General features: G+C 39.4%; 1 protein-coding gene across 1 annotated transcript in view; it reads right to left on the reverse strand.

Moving 5' to 3' along the window:
• The window catches only part of LOC115212952 (nuclear pore complex protein Nup85), a 43,639-nt gene that overhangs the window by 17,503 nt on the left and 6,294 nt on the right, over positions 1-19,842 (reverse strand). Inside the window, exons 4-13 of the mRNA XM_029781805.2 lie at positions 18,993-19,053; positions 16,172-16,242; positions 14,619-14,732; positions 12,698-12,819; positions 11,259-11,384; positions 7,470-7,598; positions 5,784-5,915; positions 3,703-3,806; positions 2,287-2,370; positions 88-153 (exon numbers count right to left, since the gene is read on the reverse strand). Of these exons, the coding sequence (XP_029637665.1) occupies positions 88-153; positions 2,287-2,370; positions 3,703-3,806; positions 5,784-5,915; positions 7,470-7,598; positions 11,259-11,384; positions 12,698-12,819; positions 14,619-14,732; positions 16,172-16,242; positions 18,993-19,053 (1,009 nt within the window). The remainder of the gene's footprint in view (positions 1-87; positions 154-2,286; positions 2,371-3,702; positions 3,807-5,783; positions 5,916-7,469; positions 7,599-11,258; positions 11,385-12,697; positions 12,820-14,618; positions 14,733-16,171; positions 16,243-18,992; positions 19,054-19,842) is intronic.

Consider the following 19,842-nt stretch of genomic DNA (forward strand, 5'->3'; position numbering starts at 1 on the left):
TAATATCTAGACAAACACACACTCACAAATACACATACAAACACACACACACACACACACACACACACACAGAAGAGTAGTTCTTACCTTTTGTGAGACATCAAACTGGAAGCATAATCCAGGAGTAAATATTCTCTCATACTCAAACCTTGCCTTTAAAATAAACAGAAAAAGGGGAAAGTTTTTATAATTCATTATGTAAACAACACATTGACCTAAAAACTAAGAAATTAGAACAAAAAAGTACATTTGTGTGTATATGTTTGCCAGTGAGCAGAAAGGAGAAAAAGACTGCCCCTACCCTACCTTCCAAAATGCACGGTGACCTCACAAGTGCTGGTGGCACAAAAAGGGCACCCAGTGCACTCTGTAGAGGGGTTGGCATTAAAAAGGACATCCAACCATAGAAAGCATGCCTAAGCAGACTTTGAGTCCACTGGATCTGACCAAACTGTTCAACCCATATCTGCAGGGTAAAAAGGACATTAAATAATGATGATGGTTTCATGTTCACTTTTCCATACTTGCATAGGTTGGAAAGAATTTGCTGAGGCACATTTTCTACAGCTGGATGCTCTTCTTGTCACCAACCCTCACCTGTTTTCAAGCAAAGTAATATTTCCCCCACTGGCCAGACATGTTTTCTGGATGGCAATGATGCTCATTGACAACCATCACATGATGTCAAGACAACAGCACACACACATGCACGATGGGCCTCTTTCAGTTGCCATCATCTGAATCCACTTATAATGCTCTGGTTGGCCCAGGGTTACAATAAAAGACACTAGCCAAAGGTGCCACACAGTGGACCTGAACCCAGAACAAGATGGCTGCAAAGCTAGCTTCTTAAGCTGTGTGTGTGTGTGCATATGTGTGCATGCCTGTGTGACAAGCTTCTTTTAGTTTCCATCTGCTAAACCCAGTCGTAATGCTTTGGTCAACCTGAGGCTATAATAGAAGACATTTGCCCAAGGTGTCACACAGGGGGACTGAACCTGGAACCAGGTGGTTGGGAAGCAAACTTCTTCACCACACAACCACATATGGCTTATCGAATTATTCCCACATTTCATGACAAATCCATGTTTTAGACTTTTGCCAAGGTTTGTTTCATTAGTATCTACGTCAATGGCTCTCAATCCTTTTCAATATCTGGGCTGAAGACCCGAAACCTGGATCTTTCATTCTTTGGGAGCCACACCCAAAAAGGTCAATTAAAGGAAAACTTATATTTATAGAGGGAAGACTATCAAGGGTTGCTGGAAGGACGTTTGAGGGCCACCTGGGGTCCTGGGAGCCACTGTTGAGAACCACTGATCTAACAAGATGAAGAGTGAAGTCATTAACAATATTAAAACAACAAAGAGATTTCTCCACCACATTCACACACAAACAGGTACACCCCTCACACATGCATTCATCAACACCACCACAATCAGAGATGCTACATGGTCATTCATTCAACTAGAAACAGCAGCCAAATCTCTCAAAGCATAAAACTTCTATCTTCAGTAAATAACAGATTACACAATGGTTTACAAAGAGGATGTGTAGTCGTGGCTGGAATGCCTGTGATCATAAGGCAGAAACAGCAGTCAAATTTCCTTTGAATCACATGAACCATCTTAAAAAAAACAGAAACAACTCATGATCCGCATAATACAATGAGTGGAAATAAGATGAGATGGTCACGGTTAGAAAGCTTTTGACCAAATTTCTGCTGAATGAAAAATGTCTTAGGGCTAAACATCACATACAGGGATATGAGTACACACACTTACATTTTTACACACACACACAGCAGCAGCAACTACTACTACTACTACTACTGGAACTCCATCAGTTACAACAGGGGTTCCATTTGAACAGCCTGCTCGTGAAAATAATGTGCAAGTGTTGAGTACTCCACAGATACATGTACCCTTAATGTAATTCTCCAGGAGATTCAGCATGGCACAGAGTGTGACAAGGATGGTCCCTATTGAATTACAGGTACAACTCATTTTTGCCAGCTGAGTGGAATGGAGCAACATGAAATAAAGTGTCTTGCTCAAGGACACAAGGCGTTGCTGGGAATTGAACTCACAGCCTTACGATCATGAGCCAAAAACTCTAACCACTAAGCCATGTGTCTTTACTTACACACACACAGTCGGTATACATCACACCTCTCCAAGAGCTTGTCATCATATCATTATTATTTTTATGTTGATTTCATTAATGAGGCATGAGACAAAAACACATCCAAGAGAAGAAATTCAAGAGAAATTTGGTTGAACTAACGGTAATTTCTGTGGTGCTAGGAAACCACTGTGAGTCAGAAGATCAGCAAGATGCGCTGTGAACCACCAATTGTCAAGGTAAGTGCTGTAAAGATATTAGAAAGGAAACATGAAAATTAGGAAGGTTTCTTAAAGAAATATTTTAAACTTTCATCAACACCATCATCATCATCATCATCCAACATGTTTTCCATGCTGGCATGGGTTGGACAGTTTGACAGGAGCTGGTAAGGCCAGGAGCCACACCTGGCTCCAACTGCCAGTTTTGGCATGGTTTCTACAACCAGATGCCCTTCCTAAGGCCAACCACTTTACAGAGTGTACTGGGTACTTTCTATGTGGTATCAGTATTGGTGCTTTTTTACATGGCACCAGCACCAAATGCTTTCTCTAAATAAATTAAACAAAGAATATAGAAGTAAAGATTAAATTTACAATTGTATTAAAAGATTCAAATTAAATTTCACAGGACACTGAACCAGACAACACTAATACCCGCATTGCTTTAACCCTTAACTTTTCCATGCTTGGACAGAGTTTATTGAAGCAGATTTTTCTATGGCCAGACAGCCTTCCTGTCACCACCCCTGGCCTTTTTCTAAGCAAAGGGAATAATCTATGGCCAGACATGTTTTTGCAGAATATTGGAAATGAATCACACAGCTTGTATGATAGGGAGTCATTTAAAAATGTCGCATAATGTCAAGACAGAGAGATGCAAACGTACATACACATAAATATGCACACACATATATATATACGACAGACTTATTTCAGTTTTTGTCTCCCAAATCCACTCAACGATTTGGCTGGCCCAGGGCTAAAAACACTTTACCAAGGTGCTACACAGCAGGACTGAACACAGAACCATGTGACTGGGAAGCAAGCGTCATACCACACAACCATACCTGTGCCTTTTTGTAGTATAAATTAGTTTGAATTATATTTTATTTATAACCCAGGTAATTAATTATAACCAGGTGAGACAAAAGCTGATCAATGTCTTGTGCATGGATTCAGTAAATGAAAACTCGTGTTTGTGGGTGTGCATGTGTGTGTTTCTTTGTGTGACATTGTGTGATAGTTGTAAATGAGTGTCACTGCTATACAAGCAGCATCTTTCATTCCCAATATTCTGCAGAAGAACATGTATGGCTATGGGGAAATATTATCTTTGCTTAGAAACAGATGGGGGTTAGCAACAAAAAGGGCACCCAGCCATAGAAAATCTGCTTTTATAATCTCCATCTGATCCATGCAAGAATGAGCTGGGGACATTATGATGATGATGCTGATGATGTTTGCGGCATTAAAATAACACAAAGTGATTGAAGAAAATTGAACATACCATTAAAAAAGAAAGAGACAGAGAGAGAGAGAGAGAGAGAGAGCCAGAGAATATAAATGTAGGACTCACCAGCAGCTGCGAATCATTTGGTTAATGTCAAATTCAAACAAGGCAATAAGAATATTGTCCAACTGAGCCATTCGGTTGTCTCCTCGATACATGTCGATGCAAGGCTGGAAAGCAATGAGAACACTTCAGCAATAAGGATTAGTGAGTGAAAAACAATTCTTTCACTTTATTTACATTATTTACATTTGACAGTTATTTGTTCTCATCTTGTTTGTTGTTAACACATTTCAGCTGATGTACCCTTTTGATTGTGATTTCACTTGCCTCAACAGGACTTCGCAAGCAAAGTTTAGTGTCCAATGGAAGAAAGGTACGCATGAGTAGGCTGGTTACACCGCTGACATAGGCCACGGGTTATGGTCTCACTTGGCTTGCCAGTCTTCTCAAGCAGAGCATATTTCCAAAGGTCTCAGTCACTAGTCATTGCCTCAGTGAGGCCCAATGTTTGAAGGTCGTGCTTCACCACCTCACCCCAGGTCTTCCTAAGTCTACCTCTTCTACAGATTCCCTCAACTGCTAGGTTGAGACACTTTTTCACACAGCTGTCCTCATCTATTTGCACCACATGACCATACCAGCGCTGTCATCTCTCTTGCACACCACATCTGACGTTTCTTAGGTTCAACTTTTCTCTCAAGGCACTTACAATTCTGTCGTGTATGCACACTGACATTACACATCCAGCGGAGCATACTGGCTTCATTCCTTGCAAGCTTACACATGTCCTCAGCAGTCACGACCCATGTTTCACTGCCATGTAGCATGGCTGTTCGTACACATGTGTCATACAGTCTGCCTTTTACTCTGAGTGAGAGGCCCTTTGACACCAGCACAAGTAGGGGCTCTCTGAACTTTGCTCAGGCTATTCTTATTCTAGCAGCTACACTTTCAGAGCATCCACCCCCGCTACTGACTTGGTCACCTAGGTAATGGAAGCTGTCCCAAGGTATTTTTCGATGTTATTATTGTTATTATTATTATTGTTCAAGTCATTGCCTGGAATCGAACTCGGAATCTTGGGGTTAGTAGCCTGCACTCTTAACCACTAGGCCATATGCCCGTGGGCATACACCTTAGGAATGAATACGTTAGGAATGAGAACCCAGGTTCGAAATTCCCCCAAGACACCTGACGAAGGCTGGAGGGTGTATCGGTCAAAATGTGTTAACAACAAACAAGATGACAAATATCCATCAAATGTAAATAATGTACATAATTCTTCAGCTCTTAAATATAGAACTGAATTCTGTCACTCCATAAAAGACCACACACACACAGCACTGATGCTGGGACCATGTAAAGAAAATCCAGACCCAGGACACTCTATAAAATGGTTGGTGTTAGGAAAGGCACCCAGCTGCAGAAACCATGCCAAAACAGACAACTGGGGCCTGGTGCTGCTCTCTGGCCTAACCAGCTCCTGTCAAACTGTCCAACCCATGCCAGTATAGCAAAGGAGTGTTAAATGATGATGATGAGCCCCCAAACGGATGCATCATGGGGTGAATTCAAATGTGAATATCAAGATTTGACTTTAGAACATGGAGACATTTAATCTGGCACTGTACCAGCTCTGCCACACCAACAACCCCTCTACCACTCTACACACGGAGAGTAGGCAAGAAGATCCTCTACAGCAATATACATGTTCTGTTCCAGCCCTTCCATATTTTAATCCTTCATCCTGCCTCTAGTCTCAACTGTAACCCCATTCAGTCGAAAATCTTAGTCTTGCAAGCTGCATGGCAACAGCAGTATTGCATCTGCCAAGAAAACAAGCACCCAGTACATTCTGTAAAGGAATTAGCATTAGGTGTTAGGAAGGGCATCCAGCTGTAGAAACTTTGCTAGATCAGATTGAAGCCTGGTGCAGCATCCTGGCTTGCCAGTCCCCAGTCAAACCATCCAACCCATGCCAGCATGGAAAGTGGACGTTAAACGATGATGATGATGATCCAGTCGGAGAAACCATGCCAGAGCAGACACTGGTGTAAGATGCAGTCTTTAGCCCTGTCAGATATTGTCAAACCATCCAACCTGTGCCATCATGGGTTGGATGACTTGAAAGGATGAGGACTTACCTGTATATAATGTTGCAATTCCATGGTCTTTACAACAGGATTTTGATAAAATAGTTTGGATACCAACATATGGAACCATGTTTCACAATAGTCTTTCATTTGGTGGAAAACTGCTTCTTCTCCACATAAAATCTGAAAAAGAAAAAAAGTAACAGAATAATTAGAGATACCTACATTAATTAATTAAACAATCTAAATGGAAACTGATGATGTCAATGATGATGGTGATGATGGTGACAACAGGGGTAATAGTAAAGATGATGGGTAGAAAGTTAAAGAAATGGGACAACATTGGTTGTTTGGTTTCTTTTCTTCCCTTGCCTTCTGCCTTTTCATTTCTTCCTATTCCATTGGTTATTGTTATATGAGCAGCAGCAGCAACAGGGTTAATGTGTCAAAGTTTCGTGGCACTCTGTAGGTTACGATGACAAGGGTTCCAGTTGATCCAATCAACAGAACAGCCTGCTCGTGAAATTAACATGCAAGTGGCTGAGTACTCCACAGACACATGTACCCTATCATAGTACTCGGGGAGATTCAGCGTGACATTGAGTATGACATGGCTGGTTCTTTGAAATACAAGTACAACAGAAACAGAAAGAAAGAGTGAGAGAAAGTTGTGGTGAAAGAGTACAGCAGGGGTCACCACCTTGCAGAAGCCTCATGGAGCTTTAAGTGTTTTCGCTCAATAAACACCCACAGTGCCTGGTCTGGATTTCGAAACCGCAATCCTACAACCACAAGTTCGCTGCCCTAACCACTGGGCCATTGTGCCTTCACTGTCAAAGTTTAGAACCTCAATATATGTAGTGAGTTTTCATTCTAAAGTTGGTAGGAAAGGACGTATGTTGAGAGAGATAAGACTGGCCAACAGGGGAAGCAGGTTGAAAAGCTTATAAATATTTTGTAGCATTATTGGTGCTGTTGTTGTTGATAATGATGTTATTGCTTAGTCACAGGTCTGCACCCATGAAGCAGACCAATAATCAAAGAAGAGGTGGTGGTGTCACTCTTCCTGTTGACAAATCATCCACTTGCTTCATGCCCTCAGAGACATGTAATATAATAAGAGATCCCTTACTTGGAAAAACAGGGAAGGGTTAACAACAGGAAAAGCATCTGGCAGTAAAACAATGCATAAATACAATATACGTATAGTATATATGCTCCAGCATGACCACAACCACATGGCTGAAATGAGTAAAAGAGTATACATATCATTTAACGTCCTATTTTCCATGCTGGCATGGGTTGGACAGTTTGACAGGAGCTAGTTAGGCAGAAGACTGCACCAGGCTTCATTGTTCTGTTTTGGCAGGGTTCTAACGACTGGACACCCTTCCTAACACCAACCACCTTACAGAGTACATACACACACAAACAAAACAGGCTTCTTTCAGTTTCTGCCTATCAGATCCATTCACAAGAATAGCCTAGCACTATAGAAGAAAACAATTACCCAAGGTAGCACATAGAGAGACTGAATGACCAAACCCAATGCAAAAGAATGTCTCTCAGAAATAGGAGCCACAAGAATCGATGGGGGAAAGGTCTTGCTTAAATAATTCCTACTCAAACTGGTATTGGAACCTAGTTCTGCCCAGAGTCACAATAAATCATCATCATCATGAGTCACAATAAAATAACATCATAAACAAAACAAAGAAGAAAAAAAGGGAAATTTACTTTAGCCATGTTCTCTAAATGTTCATTAGCGATGAAATCTCCACTCTTTAAGCGTCTGCTGCATTCATCTCGCCAGTGTCGCCATTTCATTTCAAATTCTGGCAGAGATCGACCCTGAGATACAAAATTCTGCAAAAGACAAAATGAGAAAAAAACTATTTTAATTGGAAAATATCTGTTGAAAACAAAAATTCACTTTTATAGGATTTGTTTAATTTGTTTAAAAAAGTTTATTCAATTTTAAGGAAATATATTTATTTTTATTGAACATCTAAACAGACTGGAAGAAGTATAAATATATATATATATATATATATATAATATATATATATATATAGTAGATCCGCTATGGTCTTACCACTAAGAAAGGAATGCTCTCAAGAAAATTTTAGCAAACGCCAGAAAAACAAAATATAGATTAATCTACTTCAAGTACATGGATGTCCATGTAGTGGTCATCCTTCTTATATGTATGTAATATAATTTTTCTGTATCTTCAGATTTTAATATGCTAGACCATTGGTTTTAAATTGATATTAATCAAATTAATATTCAATTTTTTACCCTTATTATTTTAAATTTACATATATTTACATATGTGTGCATGTGTGTGTCAAGTTCATCAACATCAAAATAAAAATCGTATGGATATTGTAGTTGTGATACCCGTGCCGGTGACGCATAGGGCCTCACAGAGGAAATGACAAAGACCAAGACCTCTGAGATATGCTGTGACTGTGAAAACCCGACAAATGAAGTGAGTTCATGGCTTGCGGGACACCCTGCTGCGCTAACCTTTGATCGTAGAGTGACCCGCTGTTCTCCAGGAGACCTATTGAGTCAAGTACATCAACACCAACATCAAGATAAAAATCAAACGGAAATTGTAGTTAAGATACCCGTGCCAGTGACACGTAAAAAGCACCGTCCAAAAGTGGCAGATGCCAGCGCTGCCTGACTGGCATCCATGTCGGTGAGATGTAAAAGCACCAACTGATCGTGGGCGTTTGCCAGCCTCCTCTGGCCCGTGCTGGTGACACGTAAAAAGCACCCACTACACTCATGGAGTGGTTGGCGTTAGGAAGGGCATCCAGCTGTAGAAACACTGCCAGATCAGACTGGAGCCTGGTGCAGCCTCCTGGCTTCCCAGACACCAGTCGAACCGTCCAACCTATGCTAGCATGGAAAACAGACGTTAAACGATGATGATGATGATGATATATATATATATGTATGTATATATATATATATATATATATTAGTAGTAGTTAGCGACTTCAGGATCAGGGCTAAATGGATGCCCAGAAGAATACCAGCCTGGAGGAGAAGGGTCTGGAAGCTTAAAGATCCTGCAAATGGACAGAGATTTAGAGACATATTACTCGAAGCCTTCGATAAAATAGAAGGGGATATAACATCAAATAATGTGGAAGACAACTGGAGGTTTCTACTAGACAACCTGCTGAGAGCCACTGACCAGATCTGTGGTTGGTGCAAAGTCCCTTCTCAACCCAAGGTAACGAGGTTGTGAAACAATGTGGTTGTCTAATAGACAAAAGAAACAGGCTTGGAAGGACTGGAAGAACGGAGGTAGCAGGGAATTGTATCAGACTACCTGAAGGGAAGCTAGGAGACAGGTTTATTTAGCCAGAGGGGAAGCAGATAAGAAAAAATTTGCCAATGTTCTGCACCGTGAGGACCAAAGACTTGAAGTATTTCGTGTTGCAAGACAGTGTGTGAGAGAGAATCGTGATGTCGTAGGAGAGAAATGTGTCCATATGGATGATGGTTCACTTGCACTAAACAAGGCTGCAAAGAGAGAGGTTTGGAGACACCACTATGAAAGGTTGCTCAATAAAGAGAATGAATGGGAGAAAGAGTCTGCCAAATGTTGACCCAAGAGGGACCAGCTATCCAAATTGAGAGTACCTTGGTAGATAAAGCAATCAAGAGTATGAAGGCAGGGAAAGCCCCCGGCCCATCAGGAATCACAGCAGAGATGCTCAAAATATCTGGCGGTGTCAGCTATAGCCTAGTCACCCGTATATTAACCAGGTGATACACTAAAGAGTCATACTCAATGACTGGTGTAGCAGCACCATAGTCAACTGCTACAAAGGTAAAGGTGACGCTTTTAGATACAATTAATTATGCATGTATATATACATATATATGTAGGTATGGACATGTATGTATATATGCATGCATATATATATATATATTTATATTATTATAGGCGCAGGAGTGGCTGTGTGATAAGTAGCTTGCTTACCAACCACATGGCTCCGGTTTGAGTCCCACCGCGTGGCACTTTGGGCAAGTGTCTTCTACTATAGCCTCGAGCCAACCAAAGCCTTGTGAGTGGATTTGGTAGACAGAAACTGAAAGAAGCCCGTTGTATATATGTGTGTGTGTGTGTGTGTGTGTGTGTATATATATATATATATATATATATATATATATATATAATCATCATCATCATCGTTTAACGTCCATTTTCCATGCTAGCATGGGTTGGACGGTTTAACTGGGGTCTGGGAAACCAGAAGGCTGCGCCAGGCCCGGTCTGATCTGGCAGTGTTTCTACAGCTGGATGCCCTTCCTAACACTAACCACTCCGAGAGTGTAGTGGGTGCTTTTTATGTGCCACCTGCACAGGTGCCAGGCGAGGCTGGCAAACGGCCACGATCAGATGGTGCTTTCTACATGCCACCGGCACGGGGGCCAGACGAGGCTGGCAACGGCCACAATCGGATGGTGCTTTTTACGTGCCACCGGCACGGATACGGTCTGCCTTTTATTCTGAGCGAGAGGCTTTTTGTCACCAGGCTATTCTTACTCTAGCAGTTACACTTTCAGCACATCCGCCCCCGCTATATATATATATGTATGTGTGTGTATATGTTAGTGTGTCTTTGTTTGTCCCCCAACATCGCTTGACAACCGATGGTGGTGTGTTTATGTCCCCGTAACTTAGCGGTTTGGCAAAAGAGACAGATAGAATAAGTACTAGACTTACAAAGAATAAGTCTTGGGGTCAATTTGATCGATTAAAGGTGGTGCTCCAGCATGGCCGCAGTCAAATGACTGAAACAAGTAAAAGAGTATATATATATATATATATATATATATATATATATATATATATATATATATATATATTTCAGGGGGAAAGTTATACATAAGTGTGAATGAGTGTATGTGTTATGATGTGGAACCTCGCCCACTTATATGTTGTCATCGGCACTGTAATGTCTTTGTCACTACCATTATTATCGTTGACTTGTCTATGGTGTTATCACAGATGGCTCTGCAAGACGACTTTGAAACGTCTACCTTGGCAGTAACTTCAACTTGTATAAATCATGCAACTCACACAGTCTCCAACTGAGAACTCATACAACAACTCTCCAACTACTGACCTCTCCTACGACTGACTGTCCAACTTTATAGTGGCACTGCAACAATATAAATGTTTGTGTCTCATTGTCTTGACATCACATGATAGTTGTAAATGAGTATCACTGTCATACAAGCGGTGTCATTCATCTCCAGTTTTCTGTGAAAACATGTCTGGCCATGGGGAAATATTACTTTGCTTGGAAATAGGTGAGGGGGTGGCAACAGGAAGGGCAACAAACTATAGAAAATCTGGCTCAAATAAACTGTCTGATCCATGCTAGCATGGACAAGTGGGCGTTAAAATGAGGAAAATGAAGATATTTTAGTATTTTAGTAAAGGATGAAAAAAACAACCCAAAATGTTTTGTAGCACAAAGTAAAACTTACAGCTAACTGAGGCATTTTACGCATTAGTTCTTCTAAACTGGTGAAGCTATCTATGTGACAGGATGGATGGAGCAAAAACAGTTGTCGTGCCTCATCAACACTTCCTTGGAGTAATAAACGGTAAATCTGAAAATATGAAGAGAAATAAATTATTAAACAATCTTTATTAGAAAATTAATATTTCTAAATCTCACAACGTGAGATATTCAGCAACAGTACATTGTTGTAAAGATTGTTTGCCAACATAATATGGCAGTCTTGGTTTAGGACTAATGTTGCTGTAATTTATAGCCCCAGGAGACATCGTCTCCAGCTGGCTATATGACACGATTTGTGTCCTTATATTTTCAAACAAGGGTGCTAGATTCCCTTGTTCGAAAATATAAGGACACAGATCGTGTAGTATGGCCAGCTGGAGACGATGTTTCCTGGGACTAAATTACAGCAACATTCGTCCTAAACAGGACTGCCATGTTATGTTAGCAAACAATCTTTACAACAATCTTTATGCTTAAAAAAGAAACATTCTGGGTAGAATAAATCATTTCTGTAATTTTATTTTAGTAAAATATCTTTCCCACTTTTCTAGTTATTATATTTAAATACTGAAGTCTGGCACTGTCCTACCTATGCGCTTATAGGCTAGTGAGATTTGGGCTACTACAAAGAGGACAGAACATCAATTGGCTTTGATGCAAAGGGCCATAGAAAAATCCATTCTTGGATTATCATTATGAGAGCATATTTAAAATGAGATAATTCAAGAACAGAGTGGAGTGAACAATGTGATCACAGAATATCAAAACTACAAGTTCCATTAGATCGGACATGCCACCAGGTTTGCATTCAAAAGATAGACCCATGAAGTTGTTGAGTGGTGGCCAAGAGATCAGAAAAGGCCACTTGGAAGGCTCCCACAACAAGAGGAAGATAATTTAATCAAGCAATTTGGGTCAAGCTGAAAAGAATGGTGCAATCAAGACAGAATTGGAAATGCATCGTGATCAGCGGTGTATAACATCATCTGATGATCTGGTCAATACTGTCATACTGTGATATTTCAAATTGGGCAACATTCCCTTTAATCATAATGTCACTGGTTGGACTGTTTGACAGGAGCTGGTAAGTCAGATGCTTACACCAAGCTCTCATGTGTGTCTTTGAGTCTGTGTTTGTCACAACACACACACCTCCACCACTTAGCAATTGCTGTTTGTGTGTGTATATCCCTATAACTTAGCGGTTCAGCAAGAGAGACTAATAGAATAAGAACCAGCATAAAAATACTTAAGTATTGAATTCAACTAAAACCTTTCAAGGTGGTGCTCCAGCATGGCAGTACGCTGCAATGACTAAAACAAGCAAAGGCCAAAAGGAACGGCTGCTTACATTTTCTTCTTCCTATACTCAGAATACAAAGAGACAAGGATGATACTCACAGCTTCCCAGAAGCGTGGATGGTTCTCAGGTTTTTCGTTCTGTATTATTTCTGTAGCCAACTGGTTGCCTTCTGTGAAGTGCCACCTGATCCATCCTCGTAGCTGGCGTATTGGGGCAGCACCTGAACAATTACACACACACATGTATACATACATACACACTCACACACACGCATGTGTGTGTGTCAGTTAAGATTGATACAGGCACAACATCTGTTGGAGACTTGTGTTTAGTTTAATAATTAAATGGAAGAGGGAGAGGGGGAAAGTGAGAATGGGAGGAGGAGGAAAGGTTGATAGATGAAGAGAATGAAATGATGTGAGAGAAAGAAGAAACAGAAAAGTAAAGAGTGGGGAAGATAGAAGAAGAAAAAGATGAGAGGAATGTAGTTAGGAAAATGAAAGAGAAGAGGAAGAAATCAAATTAAACAAATGGAGCAGGTTAAATCCTTGCAGGAAACCTGACCAAGTTTTCAGGATTCACACAAATATTAGTCAGAGATAAGTAAAATTTTGAAATATAATTTTCTATGCAACATTCCTAGCGATAAAATCACACCATTAGCCAGATGATAAATGGAAAGAGACAACGTACAAATATTGTTCCAAACTCGGTAAGTACACGAGCACCATGACAACTTATTTTTAACCAAGTCACATGACTAATTTGTTTTAATTACATTTTTGTTTTTTTTGGTTTTTTGGTTTTGCCATTAAGATTTTGTTTCATATTTTCTACAAGTTGTTTTTTGCAGTTATTGTTATTTTGATGCTTGTTCTTTTAACATATTTTTCAAAAAAGTTTGCATAATATAAAAAAAAATTACATACAACTGAGGTGGTATCTATCACTGAGGAGGTGAAATCATATTGCAACATGTCCGATGATCAGCTGAAGTCATTCAGAACTGACAATTGTTTTTACACTGAAAGTCTACAAGGAGAAATGTATCTTCTAAGACAAAATCCTGCAGCAAAGCCATTCTAGGGAGCAAGGTTGTATTAAGAATATACGTGTACAGGATTTTTTGATCTTCACTACTTTGTGTACCATTACTGAATTAATTCCAGCTTGGCAGGTTTTTAACACACACCATCAAAATTGTGGTTTGATGTTTTCTACATAGAAACTCAAGTTCCTGACTGACTGTAAATGAACGAGGCAGTATCTATAACTGAGGAGGTGAAAATACACTAAAACACTGGTGTCTGTAGATGTCATCTGGAACTTGGTGTGTTTTTGTTTTTACACACTAACTCTACATACAGTGTGTAAGATTTTTTCCTCTCTCAGACAAAAATCTGCAGTGAATGCCATTCACATTCAACTATGAAGGAATGTTTTACACCTAAATGTACATGTCTTTATGGCCACCCTTTCAATTTCATGTGCTTATATTAAATATACTGTATATGCTTAAGTGAACAAAAGTACTTTTACAGCATATACTTTATGATTCATAGCTGAAATTTTTTTTTAGAAATTTTGATAAAACCAAAGAATTGTGAAGTGTTTATCCAATGAGATGTTTATTATTGAATATTTTCAAATGTTTTTCAGGTGCAAAGGCTTAACCCTTTTTTTTACCATGTTTGTTGAAATATTGCCTCTGTTTTAATTTTGAAAATAATAAAGAACTTAGTAAAGTAACTTTGTCATTATTAAACTGGGTGTTGGAATTTAAATTAACAGGAAATTTTGATAGGTTTTAAAACTAGATTACTTTAAAACATGAAATTTATATCACAGATTCAAGGGTGAATTAAACTGGGCCCTGAAGGGATGAAAGGGGTCAAAATAGGTCAAATGGCTATAAAGGTGTTAAAAGCATAAGAAACATCTATGGAGTGAAATTAAGAAGACATGAGATTAAAATATTTTTAATTCCAGGCAACTTTGGATTAGAAGAGATTAGATTACCTGGCATGGTGTCAATGTAAAGAATTTCACACAGACTCCAAATCAATTCAATCAGATGGAATATTTGTTGTTGATCTTCAAAGTGGGCTTTCATCTCATCATCAATAATCTTTTCTGAAAAGGTAAAGAACAACCATTATTAGCCAATAAATTAATATATATATATATATATATTAAAAAAATCATCATCATCATCATCGTTTAACATCCGTTCTCCATGCTGGCATGGGTTGGACCATTTGACTGGGCTGGCACGCTGGAAGGCTGCACCAAACTCCAATCTGACTTGGCATGGTTTTCTACGGCTGGATGCCCTTCCTAACACCAGATACTCCAAGAGTGTAGTCGGTGCTTTTACGTGCCATTTGCGTGACACTGGGGTGCGTTTACATGCAACCGGCATGGATGCCAATTTGCATGTCACTGGTATCTGCCACGACAGATTTTGCTCAGCTTGATGGGTCTTCTCAAGTACAAAATAATTCCTCCATGAGGACCAACACTCAAAAGGAACTCAGCCACTTTGCTCCTGTGAGGCCCAATATATATGTGTGTGGTGTGTGTGTGTGTATATATATATATATATATATATATATATATATAACATCATTTAATGTCTGCTTTCCATGCTGGCAACAGAAAATAGAGAAATATTGATGAAAAACAATTGACTAACATCAATTATTATTTATTAATTCAATACAAATAGACTGTATCTTGATAAACCCATGTTTATCCCCGTTTTTACCTATAATTTATGAGCTTAATATGTTGGCATATGTATGCCCATGGTTAAACATAGGTAATATACCAGTAGTGTAATGGATACTTCCATCCCTTAGACGGCTATTTTAACCTATAACTCAACTAACCTATATACATATATATATATATGATATATATATATATGATATTTATGGACAAATATAATATATTGCTGTAATGTGTAGAAGTAATACATATATATATACATAGCTGATATAACTGTTAGTTGATTGGTTGATTTCTCTAGTCAAGCTTTACATCATATAGAGAGAGGGTAAGAAGAGAGATTAAAAGAAAGATATAGAGGGAGTTAACATAGGAGGCATCATTACTTCCTAAAAAATACAGATTTTTTAAAAATGAAATTCTGCAAAAATAGGTTTTCAATGGAGTAAGTTGTGACTATGTAGATTAAATTTAGAAAAAAATTAGGAAATATTTATTGTAAATATACAAATGAGAAATTTGTTTTATTTAATTTTATTTTACGATAATTATTTTTCAAAATATTCATTTCATTTTATATAAGCACCAAGAAATTTGATACAAATTAAATTACAATTATTGTATATATGCCATATTCCCTGATATTACCAATGATTGTAAAAGTATACTTCCAAAGTTACTCATCATAGGATAAGTAACACTCTAGTATTTATATACAAGATAAAAAGGGAAAATACAGTTATTGTATGCATGCCATATTTCCTGATGTTATCCATTGTGACAAAAGTACACTTCAAACGTTAACCATCAAATTTTTTCTTTTTCTTAATGTCTACACTTACCAGATTCATACTGTAAAGTCCAGCAACAACCCTTCACAACAGAACGATAATGACGACTGGCTTTTATTAAGCTGAAAAATAAATAATTTAATTGCAGTGCATATAAATATATAGCAAATACAATATTTGTCTATCTCTCTGTTCAGGTGTAACACTCCCAGTACAAAGCTGCACCTGATTACTAAATAGCAAGAGCTGAGCTAAAAATCCAAATCCTGGAGTAAATATCAACGTTCTCAGTTCAAACCCACACTCCATGTTTCACTGTATATTTAATTTAATGTACCTCAGTCCACCTTACAACAACAAGGTACCATGGTATCTTTATGTAACTAGAGGATGTCATTATTGTCATCGTCTAACATCCCTGTTCCATGTTGGCATGGATTGGATAGTTTGACAAAAATCAAGTGTCTGGTTTTGGCATGGTTCCCTGGGTTAGATGCCCTTCCTAACACCAACCCCTTTACACACCATTGTAATTGCAATATTCATTTCTATGTAGGAGTAGCAAGTGGTTAAGAAGTTTGCTTCACAACCATGTGGCTTTGTGGTTTCAGATTCAATTCTTTTGTGTGGCACTTCAGGCATGTTTCCTACTGTAAACTTTGGCTGACCAATGCCTTGTGAGCAAATACGGTAAATGGAAACTGTCTGGAAGCCTGCATGTTTGTGTTGTGCTTCTATGTGTCTTCATATCAACACACCTTGGACAACAGTGATGTTATGGCCCAAATAGTGTGCAAGCTCAACAAGGCTAAGTAGTATTTCCCTGTGACTGGACATATTTTTTACAAAAGACTGAAAATGAACATCACATGTATGATGGTGATTTTTGTAACATCAAGTGATGTCAAAATAAGGGTTCACAGACACGTGTGTGTGTATGTGAGTATATCATCATCATCATTTAACGTCCACTTCCCATGCTGGCATGGGCTGGACAGTTTGACTGAGGACTGGCGAGCCAGAAGGCTGCACCAGGCTCACATTTGATCTGGCAAAGTTTCTACAGCTGGATGCCCTTCCTAACGCCAACCACTCCAAGGGCCAGTCAGGCAGTACTGGTAACAACCACGCTCAAAAGGTGTTTTTTACGTGCTACCTGCACGGGAGCCAGTCCGGCAACACTGGCAATGACCACTCTTGAATGTTGTTTTTTACGTGCCACAGGCACACACACATATATATATATCAAAATCAAAATCATTTCGATGAATGGCATCCGTGCTAGCGGGGTGCAAAGAGCACCATATGAGTGTGATCGTTGACAGAGCAGCTATTCGAGTATGGTCGTTACCAGCGTCGCCTTACTGGCACTTATGCCTGTGCTAATAGGGTGCCAAGAACACCATCCGAGTGTGATTGTTGCCAGAGCAGCCAACTGGCTTCCGTACCCGTGGCATGTAAAAAGGGCACCATTCGAGCGTGATCATTACCAACGTCACTTCACTGGCACCTGTGCCTGTGGAACATGTAAAAAGACTCGAGCGAGGTCACTGCCAGTACCGCCTGACTGGCCCCCATGCAGGTGGCACATAAAAAGCACCCACTACACTCTCGGAGTGGTTGGTGTTAGGAAGGGCATCCAGCTGTAGAAACTCTACCAGATCAAGACTGGAGCCTAGTACAGCCATCTGGTTGCCAGCCCTCAGTCAAAACCGTCCACCCCATGCTAGCATGGAAAACGGACGTTAAATGATGATGATAATGATGTACAACAACCAATAATATGTACAAAGAAAATCATTTCTTCATATTAGATGTATGTATCTGTTAACGCAATTGAAACAATTGTTGGATTTTTAAGGTGTCATCTTAAATATTATTGGTTGTTGTTAAATACTCTTAATTTCTTAAAATTCTACAAAAGGATTACTGGATTTACATGGGATTTGTAATCTACATACATTTACTGGAATCTACTTGTTGGAAATTTAACCTTATTCCTTTATACTGAGTGCTTACTTGATGTCTGCCAGAAATTTTTAATCCCATTTTGTCTTCTATACATATGTGTGTGTGTGTGTGTGTGTGTGTGTACACACACACACACACGACAGGCTTCTTTCAGTTTCCATCAACCAAATCCACTCACAAAGCTTTGGTCAGCCCAAGGCTATAGTAGAAAACACTTGCCCAAGGTGTCACACAGTGGGACTGAACCCAAGATTACATGGCTGGCAAGCAAGTTTCTCAACCACTCAGCTACACTCGCCCCTATATGAGCCACATCAGATGATGATAAATATTAACTGCTATATTTATAAACCTTCATTAAATATTGTTTATAAACTTTCATGTGAGATCTACCTCAGCAGAAAGGAGGTTTCAAAAGTTGAACAATTCTTCTTTCTATTCACATACAATCACAAAGCATGGCTGCTGTCAGACAGCCATGAATTAAAGATGTCCAGCCATTTGAGAAATAGAATACTGCTACATCCTGTTGATTAGATTAAGAATAGCTGAGCCCTTGCTGCCCCACTCAGGTGAAATGTACAGACTAAGGGGCAAAGTGCTTGTTGCCCTGAGACACCTGTTAATGATATGGAAGGGTTTCCAGTATTGCAATGAATTTAGAAGAGTTTGCAAAAGATTTGGGTGGCTCCTACAGTTTCTTCATTGGGCAAAGCATCTCTGGTGTTTATTTTACCTGAGTTTTAATGAAAACAAATCATAATTTTGTTAATTTAATGTCCAAACAGTAGCAAAACAACAAGCAAGGACATTCAACTGCAAATAAAGAAGAGCCAGTTTCCAAACAGGCTGAGTTTAGCACTTTAGTAAAAATTAAACAAAATGAAATTTAGTAACTTACTAGTCTTTTAACTCGGTATCGGACAACTTCTCAGCTTGTTGTTGCAAAGACACAAATATATCTAAAAGCAGTTTAAAATCATGTTACATTACAGAAGCACAAGTATATCCAGACAACATAATATTTCCCCATCACCCAGATATGTTTTTACAAAAGACTGGAAATGAACACCACATGTATGGTGGTGATGCTCCTTTACAACCATCACATGATAAGAGTATAGACATTACACACACACATATAATGTGTTGTTACTCATAATGTTCTCTACACCCCCACCATCCCATCTTCACATAGAACCATCAAATTCTATCCTCATGCAGTTTCACTTTCTCTCTCTTTCATCCCTTCTCCTGCACCCTACCCAACCATGTCATCTCTCTCTCTCTCGTCCTCCCTCTGTCAACTGCATCATCATTACTATCTTGTTGCTGCTCTCTTCTTGTATCCCTCTACCTTCCCCAACTCACACACTGTTGGCCATCCTTACCCCTACGCCCATCTTTCAACTGTACCCAATCCTTACAAACATTGCCTCCTGTTTCCCCCATCTCCAGCCCCACACTTCATACACTCTTGTAAGCCCCCAACTCACCCAAACTTCTCGTTCCTCTGTCCCAAATCACTTCTACTAACCTCAAATCTTGAGGTACCACCTCCATGACTGATTTATTCTCTCCTTTTCTTCTAAATGTGAGTAGCCATGGAGCTCCCCTACAAGAAGAACCTGCTCTACCCCATCCCTTTTTCTCATACCTTAACCCTCATCTGCTAGCCTAAAGCCCCTTCCCTCCAGTTTAATAGGGTCGCAAGTACTGGTAGCATGAGAAAAGCACCCAGTACACACTCT

Source organism: Octopus sinensis, linkage group LG6 (genome assembly GCF_006345805.1).
Source record: "Octopus sinensis linkage group LG6, ASM634580v1, whole genome shotgun sequence".
NCBI classification, from domain to species: domain Eukaryota; kingdom Metazoa; phylum Mollusca; class Cephalopoda; order Octopoda; family Octopodidae; genus Octopus; species Octopus sinensis.